Genomic DNA, 14,205 nt, shown 5'->3' on the forward strand with positions numbered 1-14,205 from the left:
AAGACTCATCTTCCTAGGTTCAAATCTGGCCTCATACACTTCCAAGCTGTATGACCCTGGGCAAGTCACTTAACCCTGTTTCCTCCAAGTTTCTTCATCTATAAAATAAACTTGAGAAGGAAATGACAAACCACTTCAGAATCTCTGCCAAGAAAACCTCAAATGGGGTCACGAAGAGTCGGACATAACTGAAAACAACTAAACAAATTTTCTCCCAAGGTGTCTCCACTGTATCAGTAGTTGCTGGCATTTTTAAAGTTCTAGAATGTTTATTAAAGTCTAACCTTATATTCTTACTGAATATGTGGTGATTTTATCCAGCATATATTTTGTTTTGCAAAGCAAAACCATAAAATCTTAGCACAAGCCCAAGGAGGGAAGGAATATGTTCATGTGGAAATCTTAAAAGATTCCCTTGTGAATTCTAAAGTTGCTGGGCTGCACTGACATGTCCTACGAAAAGCTTATTCTTCCTTAAGGCTTTGAAGTAAAAGCATAACAACAACCTCGAGTGGTTGCTCACAGAATCTAAGAGTTGTAAGGGACATTAGAGGCCATAGAGACCATCTCAAATCTGATGGATAATCCCTTCTAAAACTTCCCCATCACAGGCTTCTTCTGATTGTAGCTTTCAGTATACAAAATAGAAGTGTAAATGTATTAGTGATCGGTTAAATTTTATCTGAACTCTTTTTATATTTTCAAGCTATTAGAAAGGGTTCCTATGACATGGTGGCCCTTCTGATTAAACATAACACTAACCTCGACCTACCGTGTATCAAAAGCTGGTCAGCGATGCATGAGGCAGCCAAACAGGGCCGCAAGGATATTATTGCTCTGCTCCTAAAGAATGGAGGAAATGTGCACCTGCGTGATGGATTTGGAATTACACCTTTGGGCGTTGCTGCTGAGTACGGTCACTGTGACGTGTTAGAACATCTCATCCATAAAGGTACGTGGAAAGAAATTGGACTAGTAAAAGTTATCTGTTATCAGCGCCTAACAGTGCCTTATACACACACACACACACACACACACACACACACACACACACACACACACACACACACACACACACACACACACAAACACACACACACACAGACACACACACACAAACACACACACATACACACACACACACACATATATATATATAGAGAGAGAGAGAGTCAGATACTATATCTATTACTAGATAAAGGAATGAGTGAAATTGAGATTTACCACTAATTAATATGGGGTATTGTGGACTCTTTTTGGCAAACACATGGGAGGACATGGATGAGAGTATAATGAATGGTTAGACATGGACAGGTCGCACTCTACATCATTGGAAGGAAAATCCACATTGACAAGATAGATCTGTCAGAATATTGGCATACCCTGGTGTATTTCAGTACAATTCTGAAAGAGGGGTAGAAGGATTAACAAGCTGGCTTCTAAGGTTATTTCCAGCACCATAGTTGTATCGTATCTTTAAGATATATGTTACACTACTACACTTCAGTGTCTATAAGGTGGTTGTTGTTTTAAGGTTAACATCTACTAAATAAGGAAAAATAAAGACAGGCAATTTTTAAGGGGAGAACAATTTCACCAATTTATATAGACATCCTTATGACAAACGTCTCATCCTAGGTGGTGATGTTTTCGCTTTGGCGGATGATGGGGCATCTGTGCTGTTTGAGGCAGCAGGAGGGGGTAATCCTGACTGTATTTCTCTTTTGTTGGAATATGGAGGAAGTGGTAATGTTCCTAATAGATCAGGACACCTCCCTATTCATCGAGCTGCTTATGAAGGACATTACTTGTAAGTAAGGCCCAGAGGACACATTCAGAAGTTGGGTTGGTTCTCTCCTCAAGATCCTCAATTAACCCATAATTAGTGAAAAGCTAACGGTGCCTTTTCTGAAATTTTTGCTTGTAGGCTCAGAGTTTAAACTTTTAAAGATGACTTCAACTACAAAGGATCATCATAGATTTAGAAAAAGGTTGGACCCATGTCCTCTAACTCCACTATACCAAGCTTTACCACAATACCTTCTGTTGATTTTTCAAAGTGATAATTTTTTTTATAGCATATTGGCCAATCCACACTAGAACTAATAGGTAATAGATAAGGTTAGATTGAAATGTTCCATTTTTTATAGACTTAATTATTGACAGTCTGTACAAATAGTTGGGGGGATTTTATTACTTAATGTGTCATTAACCTCTATAGCAAGCAGTAAAAAACTGGTACTATCAATAGTAACCAGCCATGTGATGGCTGTTGAATACTTCTCAAAGGCTCAAAAGCCAAGTTAAGGGGCAGCTAGATGGCGCAGTGGATAGAGCACTGGCCCAGAAGTCAGGAGGACCTGAGTTCAAATCTGGCCTCAGACCAAACACTTGACACTTACTAGCTGTGTAACCCTGGGCAAGTCAGTTAACCCCAATTGCCTAAAAAAAAAAAAAAAAAAAAAGCCAAGTTAGCAAAGTCACTTGGCTATAGATTGCTCAACAGTCACATTATACTTGAGACCTTCAAAGAAATGCTAATTTTATTAGTGTGGAAACTGTCTCTATTAAAACAGATTGTAAGTCCTCCATGCCTTAGTAGAATTTTTCTAAGTTACTGTAGCTAAAAAATTTATCATCCTAGCTAGATGATGGCTTCTGCAGTAAGCTAGGCTGATCAGAGGGCAACTGGCATATAGCCCATCATTGAGCTCATACTTGAAACCTTTCTACCTTGGTAGGGCCTGCCAGAGTTTATGCTCTGCTGACAAAGCCTTCAAGACCCCAAGGACATGTCCACACCTTGTTGAGATTTGAGGGTTAAATTCACAGTGCTACATAAATGAGATTAAATGAGATACTGTTTGTTTTACTTGGATTTAATCCCAGTGTCCATAAATTCACACATGATAGCTCTGAACTTGATGCCATAAGAAATCAAATTATCTCTAATTATATCATTCATACATGATCTAGCTGAGCAGTCAAGTGTGAAAAGTTCACAACCATTTGTCACATCCTCTAGAAACTGTGTGATTAGTGATCATGTTTGATTTGATTGACATTTCAGTGAAATAGTAAAGTCTTCTCTTTTTGGCCAAATCACATAAATACAGATAGGGAATGCATATTCATTATATTATTTTACAGAGATTTCTCATCTTGTTTATGTAACAAAGTAAAATATTCAAGGGTATTATTTGGTAACTAAACCTGACCTTCCTTTTTATAATCTTAAAGGACTTCTTAGTTGCTTATATGCATAACACTGTTCAATTTAGTAATTTTGAAAGGGGTCCAGACCTGTATCTTCTTTGGGTTGGAGAATTTCTTCAAGTGAAAGCTTTCTCTATCCATGCAAGTCAGCAACTCCCTATAATTTATAATCTTAAAGAGTTTACTGAGCTATAGTGAGGTTAAGTAACTTGTTCATGGTCACACAGCCAATTGTGTAAAAGGCAGAACATAAGCCAAGTCTTCAAAGACCACTGTCTCCAAAGCCTGTACTGTGCTATTTCTCTTAAATACAATAAGTGCTGATTATTCAGAGAAACTTTGAAGAGCCACTAAGGAAACAAGAATCAGAACCAAAAATAAAGAATAGGAAGGTAAAAAGCTAAAAATTATTAGGAAGACTATACATAGGATTAAAATGTTTTGCATCAAAACATGTTCAGAAGGAAAAATAAGATTTCATGAGGAAGGTTGTTTTTTTTTTTTTTTTATCTATGTAGCATGGATATTTGACACTCTTTTTCCAGGGCTCTGAAATACCTCATCCCAGTAACATCCAAAAATGCAATACAGAAAAGTGGGTTAACCCCCATTCATTCAGCAGCTGAAGGCCAAAATGTGCAGTGTCTGGAATTACTCATTGAAAATGATTTTGATGTCAATACTCCCCTGGCTGATCACATTTCTGAGAACTATGATGATGGAAGGAAGACCGCACTGTATTTTGCTGTTTGCAATAATGACATCCTCTGTACAGAAGTTTTGTTGGCTGCAGGTGCAGACCCAAACCAAGATCCCCTAAATTGTCTGCTTGTGGCAGTGAGAGCTGGAAATCATGAAATTGTCAGATTGCTTCTCTCCCATGGAGCAAATGTCAATTGTTACTTCATGCATGTGAATGACACCAGGTTCCCCAGTGCCATTCAATATGCTTTGAATGATGAGGTAATGCTTAGACTGTTGCTGAATAATGGCTATCAAGTGGAGATGTGCTTTGATTGCATGCATGGGGATATCTTTGGAAATTCCTTTGTGTGGTCTGAGATTGAAGAAGATGTACTCCCAGGATGGACTTCTTGTGTAATAAAAGATAACCCGGTAAGTTGCTTCTCTTTTTTCTTTAAGTTTTGTTATAATCTTCCCTTACTTATCAACTTTACCATGTTGCATATGGAGAGCTTTCATATGCATGTGCATGTGCACACACACACATCAAGAAAACAGTAGCTCTAATGGTGTTTCCATTACTTGAATACTCCTATCAAACAACTATAATACATGAAATAGATGATATGAAGTTCCAATTTATATTTTGAATTAGAGTTGGGTCAAACTGGGTGCAGAAGAATTGGAAAATATCTAAAAATGTAGGGTTCAGGTTACTGGATAGAACATTGACAAAGGGTAGAAACAGGGCAGCTAAGTGGCACAGTGGGTAGAGCACCAGCCCTGGAGTCAGGAGTACCAGAGTTCAAATCTAGCCTCAGACTCGTAACACTTAACTAACTATGTGACTCTAGGCAAGTCACTCAACCCCATTACCTAGGCCCCCCCCCCCAAAAAAAGGTAGAAACAAGCAATTTTCTACCAGTTATTACTGAACATGATCATTTCAGACCCAGCCATATTTCTCTGGGATGATAGTTTCAGAAAAATAAGAAAATATTTTCCAGTTACTTTGATTTTATCTTAAGGAAGATCCTATAGCTATATTCAGAGATGAAAGAACCCATTTCTTGGGACCTTTGTTTTCTGCAAAGGGGGGGAGAATATTTTTTAGTAAGTTCATTATAAATAAGTTGCTATGATATATATACACATATATTCATATATATGGTGCTTTAAAACATTAATCTGTATATTTTTAAAATTCTTTCAGTTCTGTGAGTTTATTACAGTTCCTTGGATGAAGCATTTGTTGGGTCGTGTTATGCGTATTTTAATAGATTATATGGATTACGTTCCTCTATGTGATAAACTGAAGTCTATGCTAGAAGTACAGAGAGAATGGCCAGAAATTCGCCAAATATTAGGTAAAAATAAAAATTTGTGATTAAGTAAAGATTTTATGTGTTTCAACTCAATCTGGACTTAGTATCACAGCTTCTTAATGCTTTCCTTGAGAGCTCAATTTTTAAGCTTTGCATTTTTATCCATCTTGAATCATGTTCCTATGCTCTTCTCTTGGTTTTAACATCTCTCTTGATATAAGAAGTTTCTCTGATATTTTTCTAACTGTCTAATATACATAATTGAGAAGTTCCCTGTAAGGCCATAAATTAATGGTTTCTTTAAAGCTATGACCCTGAGACTCAAGAGGCTTGGCTTCTAGTCTTGGCTCTGTCAATAGCAAATATTGTGACATCAGGCAAGTAATCTGACCCTTCTTGACTTCGGTTTCCTCATCTAAAAGTTGAAATAAATTTGGACTATATGTTCTCTAAGGTCTAGAGCCTATGAGTCTATAATATATACAGTAAGGTTGTCTGTCCTCTATCTGTCACTGCTTTATTTATTAAGATTCTTCCTTATCTTTGAATAAATAAAAAATGAATAAATTTTAAAAATAAACTTTTAAGATTATAAGATGAAAACTAGCACATAAAGTAGCATTGTGATAGTAAAGTATATTGAAAACATCTCCACAAAAGATACAGCTTTAGGTATAGGAGAACCACAGGAGGAGTAAAAGAAAAAATCTCCCTAGTGTGTGATGCTTCACAGTAAACAGTAATTTGATGTGAAAAATGACATTGAGAAGCATGCTTGTACACTGGTTAAATGTAATTTAAGAAAGCATCTTTAGATTTTTGAAACTTGATATTTTAAAAATGGACAGTGGAAAGATGCATGGTTCAGTGAAGCAAGTTGAATCACAATGCCAGTGCATGACATTAAGGACATGGATGACGAGAAAAGAGACGTAGCAAGAGTCAACACTAATACACTGGCAGCTCACATGTTGCACTGGTATTCACAAAATAACAAAAGAACCAGATGGTACCCATCAACTCACTGAGCAGACTCCTCTTTGGAGAATTTACGGAAAGATGTGGACGAGCATCACATCAGACGAGAGAGCATGAATGGGTCACAATCTGCTCTGGTGAAAGGAATGCTCAGGCTGATGAAATCACAGGTCTTTTGAAATACTGCAGTTTTCTTCTTAATCTGAGACTTTTTAGGTTAATAATACCTATTCCTTGTTAAAATAAGTTAATAATATATAGTAATATATAAATAAAATAATCATAATAATATAGTAAGTTAATAATACTTGTTTCTTGGATTTCATAACAGGAATAAATTGTTCTCAGAGATGAAACAATCTATCATGCATCACACAGCTGCTCCGCTTATTGAGCTAAAGTAATAAAATATGATCCCATTCCTAAAAGGCCATGTCCTAACCATTTAGGAAGCTGAAAATGAAAATCAGAGGCCTGAGCTGAATCCAAACTGGCATCCAAACTGCTAGCAAAAATATGGGTGTTGTTAAGGTTTTTGTTATAGTCACAGAGCCTGTTACACTAATTAAAATTGACTTTGCGAATCTATGCACTGTAGTAGCAATGAATTTAAGTGAGTGGAGGGAGTGTATGTTTCTGACCAGTTGGAAAAGATCACAAACCAGCTAAAGAGAAATATTTTAAAATTTTGAAGCACCCAGTGCAACACAGAACTTTCCCATATGTAAGAGTGAGGGTAGATTGAGTCAACCTATCCTTTGCCCCACTCTATTTAATATGAAAAGATGCTATGCCCTGGTGCCTTAACCAGGTTAAAAAATTTTTTTTATTTGAATCAGTCAATCATAAAGTTTAGACTAAGGGTGGAAAAAGTTTTAATTGATTTAGATGTCCTTAACTGGGATGACATTGTACCAGAGGTATATTCAGATTGGTTGAGGAAACTCAGTTATTTGTTATTATTGTTTTTATTACCATTATTATTCTCTGTGGATTGACTATAAAATAGCAAAACAGTTCAGAACCTAGAAATTCAAACTTCTAGCAGCTTAAGGTGGAAGTCATCCAACCAAGTCTCTGAGTAGGAATCATTTGGGAGCAAGAAGAGTCCTGGTCTCTGCCTCAGTCTCTCCACTTCCCCTTGGCCAGAGGAAGATAAATCAACATGCATTTATTAAGCATTAACTATGCACCAGGCACTGTGCTAATCGCTGGGAACACATATGAGTGAAAGGAAGGACAGTTCTTGACCCGAAGGAGTTGAAATTCTAATGAGAGAAGACAACATATAAAAGGAAACTGAAGAGGGGCTGGAGTGGGAAAATGTGCCCATGTGGAGGCATGATAGAGAAAATCCAGAGAATCAGGCACAGAGCCAGGAGAGGAAAAGGGGAGTGAACATAGCTGGCCTGGATACTTTCCTTAAGATGGAAGGTCTGAGACTAACTAGCCAATCAGAGGAATGGGCTACAGGGGCCTAACATCTTCCAGAATAAAAGGGCTGCTGTGATATGGTGGAGAAAATCCGGAGAGTCAAGAATAGAGCCCAGAGAGGAATTAAGGAGATCAGCATACTAGGAGTGTCCCCAAAACTGCTGAGGACACTGTCTGCATTAGAAGCAAAGTGGAGACTGGATGAATTGAGGAAAAGCAACTCCAAGACTCCCTAAGGAGACAAGTAGCACTCTAGCTCTGGGGCCTCGACCTGTCAGTGTGAATGGGGGTTGGGAGCATTTACTGAACGTACATGATCTCCTTGGACCCTTACAATAACCTTGTGAGGTAGGCAGGTCATCAGATGATGAAAGGTTTAAAAAGGATAAGTGATTTGCCCAAGGACACACAGTAAGTGAAGAATTGGGACTATAACCCAGGTCTGGTATAGCGTTCTTTCCTAGTATAGTTCTGTGAGTTTGAATTCTTGGTCAACTGAGTCCACAATCAACTGATTCCCTCTCTTGAGCTGAGAAGGCAGAATTAGAGGAGTTTTATGATAACTAAAAGCAGAGTTTCAAGAATTGAGAAGGCAAATGTTCAGGTATTACTCTTCCATTGTAATTAAATGATGTGTATGCATTTACCACAAAAGATCAATGCACGATTTTGGCATAATTTATAATGCCAATGTGTCAGACCAGTAGGCTGTCGGTTCAAAATAAGATTATAGAATCTCAGAATTTGAGTTAGGAGGAACCTCAGTAACCAGCTACTCCAACCTATAGCCAAAAGGAATACCCACTATATCTGACAAGTGTTTACTCACCTCAGCTTGAAGACCTCCGAGGATGGAGAACCTACCACTCCTTGAATTAGCCCATCCTGCTTTTGTTAAGAAGTCTAATGCAGAGCAAGTTTTCCTCAATATCAAGCCCAATCATTTTTATAGATTAGGTCTTCAACACCTCTACAAAAATCCTACTCTTCTGCCTCATCACAACCTGGAATAAACCCTTAGTTCTTAAAGATTATGTCAATGGGGGACAGCTAGGTGGCACAGTGGATAGAGCACCAGCCCTGGATTCAGGTGGACCTGAGTTCAAATGCAGCCTCAGACCAAACACTTGACACTTACTAGCTGTGTGACCCTGGGCAAGTCACTTAAACCCAATTGCCTAAAAAAAAAAACCCAAAACAAGATCATGTCAATGGGACTTGAGTTCTGGCAGAACCTACTGAGATTATAAAGCATGTGAAGTCAAACTATAGGTGAAATGATTGTATGTTTGTTGTCTGAGGAGCAACCCAACTCAGGTCAGAAACTAAGTCTCATCACCAGAGACTTGGTTATCAGGTGATGATCTTTTTTCTTTTTTGGGCCACACACCAATTCAGACATCTACTAGTGCGTATAGGGATTGTGACATCCATCATTCAAGAGAGTTTTCAAGCCAATAGAATCATGGATCCTTAGAAGATTTCAGTACTTCTTCAGCACTTCCGCAAAAGACCTACTCCATTGTCTAAGCAAGGCTTGGAGATAACACTAAATTCCTGAAGGCTATGTGCCATTGGAGCATAAGCTCTGGCAGGCTGAAGAGAACTAGAGTCTCCTAGTTACTTGTCTAAGGACCAAGTTAGTTGGTAAGTTCAGGGAGAGGTTTATCACCAGAAGGTTAACAGCCAAGCCAATGACTTTTGCAGCTCGTAAAAAGCATTTGCTGAAGGATAAGGGCATTGCAATTTGCCTCAGTGTAGGGTGGCTTCACACTCAGATTGAATCTCAGATTGAATATTGAAGCATTACTTCAACAACTTGTACAGACTAGTCAATTACAATGAGTGTACCTGGCCACTGGATGTCAGTGTTGTTCTATTTAAATGTAACAGAATAGGTTTATTGGAGAGTAAAATAAAATTACAATATGCTAAAAGTAGAGGTAATGATTCTATTCAGCATGGTTATCAGCATTCTATATTCAAACCATTGGGAAACAGTGTTTCAATAAAATGCATATGTTTGACTGTTAGCAGGACATTTACGAAGGTGATTAGTTAAATCACTTTGGGATAAGATCACCAATTGTGCAGAATGACATGCTAATATGATTACAATTATTATAATAAATCTATTTTGGAGACTCTAGGCCTGGAATTTAGATGTCATAAGAAACTCTTAGAAAGGAAATTATTTCTTACCAAAACAGATTTAATAATAATGATAGCTACCATTTACATAACACTTATGGACCAAGCCCTTTGCTAAGTGCTTTACAGTTATTATTTCATCTGATCCTCACAACAACCTTGGAAGGTAGGTGCCATTATTATCCTCATTTTACAGATGAGGAAACTGAGGCAAACAGAAGTTAAGTGACTTGTCCAGGATTACATAGCTAGTACGTATCTGAAGCCATAGACCTCTGATTACAGGACCAGTGTTCTATCCCTGCTTCTGTTTCACAACTTAAAGCCTTAGAGAAGTCACTGAGTGGTAAAATGTCTGACCCAGGATCGTATAACCACTCTGGGTCAGAAATGGGACTTGAGCCCAAATGTTCCTGACTGTGATGCCAGTCCTCTATCCACTAGCTGTGCTGCCTTTATAAAAATAGAGAAAGTCAAAATGGTAAAATATGTTGCCATCTGGTGCTTAACCAAAGTAGGTTGATATCAAATTTTTAGAAGAAACTGAAAATGCTACTGTGGTATAAATATGACAGAGGCATAAATTTGAAACTGACCCAATGTTTGAAATGACACATGGGTGTAACAGCTTTAAAGGTATGTGGTAAACTTGAGGCAGAAGCTATCTGCATATTCAGGAAATGGGTAGGACAAAGACCACAGGAAGAAATGTACAAATGTCATTCTCTAATAGGGCCTAAAAAATGAGTAGAAAACCACAGTTAACATTTTGAACATATTCTTCCTTTAGCAATCTGTCATAATACTTTAAGGTGAACAAGAATTGTGATTTTTGTAATAAATATGTTTGTTCCCAAAATGCATATCCATGTTATTCTGCAACATAAAGTCTTATCATGGTCTGTTTGATAATACCCCCTTTTTTTTCTTTTGTTAGAGAACCCCTGCTCATTAAAGCATTTGTGTCGACTACGAATTCGAAGACTTGTGGGATTAAAGAGACTGTGCAAACCAGAATTTATAGAGAAGCTTCCTCTACCAGCTATCTTAAGAGAATATATCTTGTTTAAAGAATATGATCTATATGGACAAGAATTGGGGTTATCATGATTCCTAAGGAGTTCTAAAAATCATTCCTTCAGAGTATGTCATTGGAATTATTCAGCACACTTGAGTACATTTAAAATCCTTTAATAATTCTGTTAAGCAGAACTTTTTTTTCTTTTAGAAGAATGTCTTTTGTAGCTCGATTTTTTTATTTAGACTTTTAAAGTTACCTTATATCTCTTACTTTGGTATCTCCTGAGGGTCTGACAAGAAGAAACAGTGATCTCATGGAGACAGTCAGCTGGCTAGGCATGGTCACTGAGTTATCCTCATCTACTTGTTTTCTCTACCAAGGGTTGTTGCTTTGTCTCAGTAGTATTAACTGTAATATGTTCTTTTATTACTTCATTTTTATTAGACATTTGTTCCAATCCATAATTTTCCTTTGATTTGTGTGTTCCCCAAATGGCAGAATTACTATTTTTCGAATGAACAAAGAAAATTAGTTAAGAAAATATTATTTTTAAACTCCCTTATTTCCTTATAATATAAATTTCATGTGCTTGCCTTGCACTGTAACAAATCATGTATTTTATTTTATGATCTTACTGTAAGGTCTTGACAAATGCTGATTAAGCTACATTGATTTCTGTTAATGCAATTCTAAGGAAAAAAACAGTCATGAAGATGTTAGCCTGTTAAATGTTAGCATTTCAAGGTATAGAACTAGCTCTAATGGAGCTTTGGCGTTTTCTTGTTTTTTCATTTAATTGATTTCTGGGTGAATTAACTAAAAGAAATATCACATTCCAGACATTTGAGCTAACTCAACATGTTGTAGGCAGACACTAAAGAAACTCTCTTGACATTCATGGAGGAGAAAAACATATGTCCTCCATAACTGAAGCAATCACTAACATCCAGAAGAGATTTGATCTTCCTCCTACCAGATTGTGAATTTTATTAGTTGTGTTTTTGTTTTCCAGGGGGCTCAGTAGGGGAGGAGGTGTTTCTCATATATTAACTGGGAGACATGAACAGCTACACCCACTGATGAGGCTTAGAAGATATTAATGCAACTGTGGTTCCACAGCCTCATCATGACAAGCTTCTGGATGCTGGCTTTCATAAGGCTGATATCTCCCATGTTCTTTTGTTCACTGTGAGATCTACTTAGCATTATACAGAATGTCTGGATATCATTGAGTAGCTTCTAAATGTATAATAGATTCTGGTTTTCAGTGTGCTCTCATGAAATGATATCACTTTACCTGGTTTAAAATAAATTCAGCCAGCCTCCTGAAGCAAAATGTCTTATGAAGAAGACAATGTAAAAAGCCAAATGTGATATTTTCAGGTTTTAGAACTAATAAAAAAATTGAAATTATGTATACATATTATAATATTTTACAGCAGATATTAGGAAGAAATTTCTTGTTGCTCCATTTTAGCAATACATGTTTCATCACTTAGAAAATGGGGATGATGTGTAAGGATCAGAAAGAATGGAAACTCCAAGGAAGAAAACTAATGTTTGTGTAAGTGTGCCTTTGCGACTTATGAACTGTTAAATGTGAAAATATCGCAACTATTACATATCCAGAAGACTGCTGTGTTGCTGCAGCCCTTGGACACAAAGATCATGCCTGTGTTTTTCCTTGTTGACTTTTTCAGGAGTTGGCATTGGACTTGGGGGTCAGGAGAACCTGCTGTTCAAATCTTGCTTTAGCTTTGTGACCCTGGGGATTTAGCTACTCTGGGCCTCAACGTCCTTTAAAGTGAACCAGTTGGACTCAGGGACCTCTAGGTTTCCTTCTAGTTCTAAACCTAGGAACCAAAATTGGATCTCCAGAATTGGCTCTCCAGAATTGGGACCTGCCAATGTCAGAACCTCCTTGAGACAAATTGTTATAATTAATACACTTGTTTGAATACAACAGATACTTCCAAGACAAACCTTACCACAAAGTAAATTTCCCCCAAACAGTTAAATCTAACAGATATTTATTAAGTCCCCACTCTGTGTAAGACACCATGCTAGTTGCTGGAGATACAAAGGCAAAAATGAAACAGTCACTGGCCTCAAGAAATTTGCATTCTCCCAGAGAGAAACACCATTTATATAAACCTGATAAACTGTTTTCAGGAAGAAAAGAACACTAACGACTGGGGGAATCAGGACAGGCTTCCTGTAAGAGGTGTTACCTGAAAGAAGCTTGAGATTCTAAGAAGCAAAGGTGAGGGAAAACATTCCTGTTCCCAAGACTGTCCAATAGTTATTGGGTCTCACAGTACACACGGCCTTCTACTCTCATGGTTTCCTGGTTGTTAAAATAAAGGGGAAGGGGCACTTAGGTGGCAGAGTGGATAGAGCACCAGCCCTGGAGTCAGGAGGACCTGAGTTCAAATCCAGTCTTAGACACATAACACTCACTAGCTGTGTGACTCTGGGCAAGTCACTTAACCCCAACTGCCTCGCCAAAATAAATAAATAAATAAATAAAATAAAGAATGTGTGCTTTATCTTTAGTAGCTCAGAACAGTATTATAGGCAGCTAGGGGGTGCAGTGGATTGAGTGTCAACCCTGGAGTCAGGATGACTCATTTTCCTGAGTTCAAATCTGGCCTCCGACACTTACGAGCTGTGTGACCCAGGACAAGTCACTTTACCCTATTTTCCCTAGTTTCCTCATCTGCAAAATGAGCTGGAGAAGGAAGTGGCAAAACACTATAGTATCTTTGCCAAGAAAACCACCAATGGGGTCATGAAGAGTCAGACATGACTGAAAACGACTGAACACCACCACCTGTATTATAAGCTGTATTTGACTTGAGTTTTGTTGTCTTCTGTTAGTCTTTGTTTACACTGCAGTGGGCATGGTTATGTATTCATTGTCTTTGCTTTCTTTATTCTTAATTCCCGGTTGAGCTTCCAAAGCAGTAACATACTTGGGACACACAAGATTCATGTAGACATAAATGAGATTTCTGCCAGCATATCAGTAACAGACCTGCATGACTCAGGAACTTCTGTGATACCAGCCAGTGTGTGGATATAGTTAAGCTTCGATATACTATTAAAAACTGTGTCAAAAGTACAAACAGATTCTCACAGTTATCCAAAACTACTTAAGAGATTGTTGGTTGTGTGGAAAAGTAGCAGGTTGTTATCCCTAGCTTATTAAACCCTTTGATTTGACTATTCCTGATCAAACAATTCTTGGCCACAAAAGAAGAATTAAACTAGGTAAGGGAGATGCAAGTTCAGAGAATAAACTTTTATTTGGTCTTGGTGATCTTTAACTTAGCTGTGGTGAATGTAAAAGAAGACTGGGGATTGGTTGTTTTCTGGTGGACTTCGAGTCTAGTA

The 14,205-nt window shown here is 37.7% G+C and overlaps 1 protein-coding gene across 10 annotated transcripts in view; it reads left to right on the top strand.

Moving 5' to 3' along the window:
• Positions 1-13,257, top strand: part of ASB15 (ankyrin repeat and SOCS box containing 15) — a 59,982-nt gene extending 46,725 nt beyond the window's left edge. For all 10 annotated transcript variants that reach the window (XM_027855153.1, XM_027855156.1, XM_027855155.1 and 7 more), the window contains 5 exons: positions 707-952; positions 1,639-1,810; positions 3,762-4,332; positions 5,114-5,267; positions 10,726-13,257. In XM_027855153.1, coding sequence (XP_027710954.1) covers positions 707-952; positions 1,639-1,810; positions 3,762-4,332; positions 5,114-5,267; positions 10,726-10,898 — 1,316 coding nt within the window. In that variant the 3' untranslated portion in view covers positions 10,899-13,257. The remainder of the gene's footprint in view (positions 1-706; positions 953-1,638; positions 1,811-3,761; positions 4,333-5,113; positions 5,268-10,725) is intronic.
• Positions 13,258-14,205: the final 948 nt, after the last annotated feature.

Source organism: Vombatus ursinus, unplaced genomic scaffold (genome assembly GCF_900497805.2).
Source record: "Vombatus ursinus unplaced genomic scaffold, bare-nosed wombat genome assembly UNPS02010788.1, whole genome shotgun sequence".
In the NCBI taxonomy this organism is placed as follows: Eukaryota; Metazoa; Chordata; class Mammalia; order Diprotodontia; family Vombatidae; genus Vombatus; species Vombatus ursinus.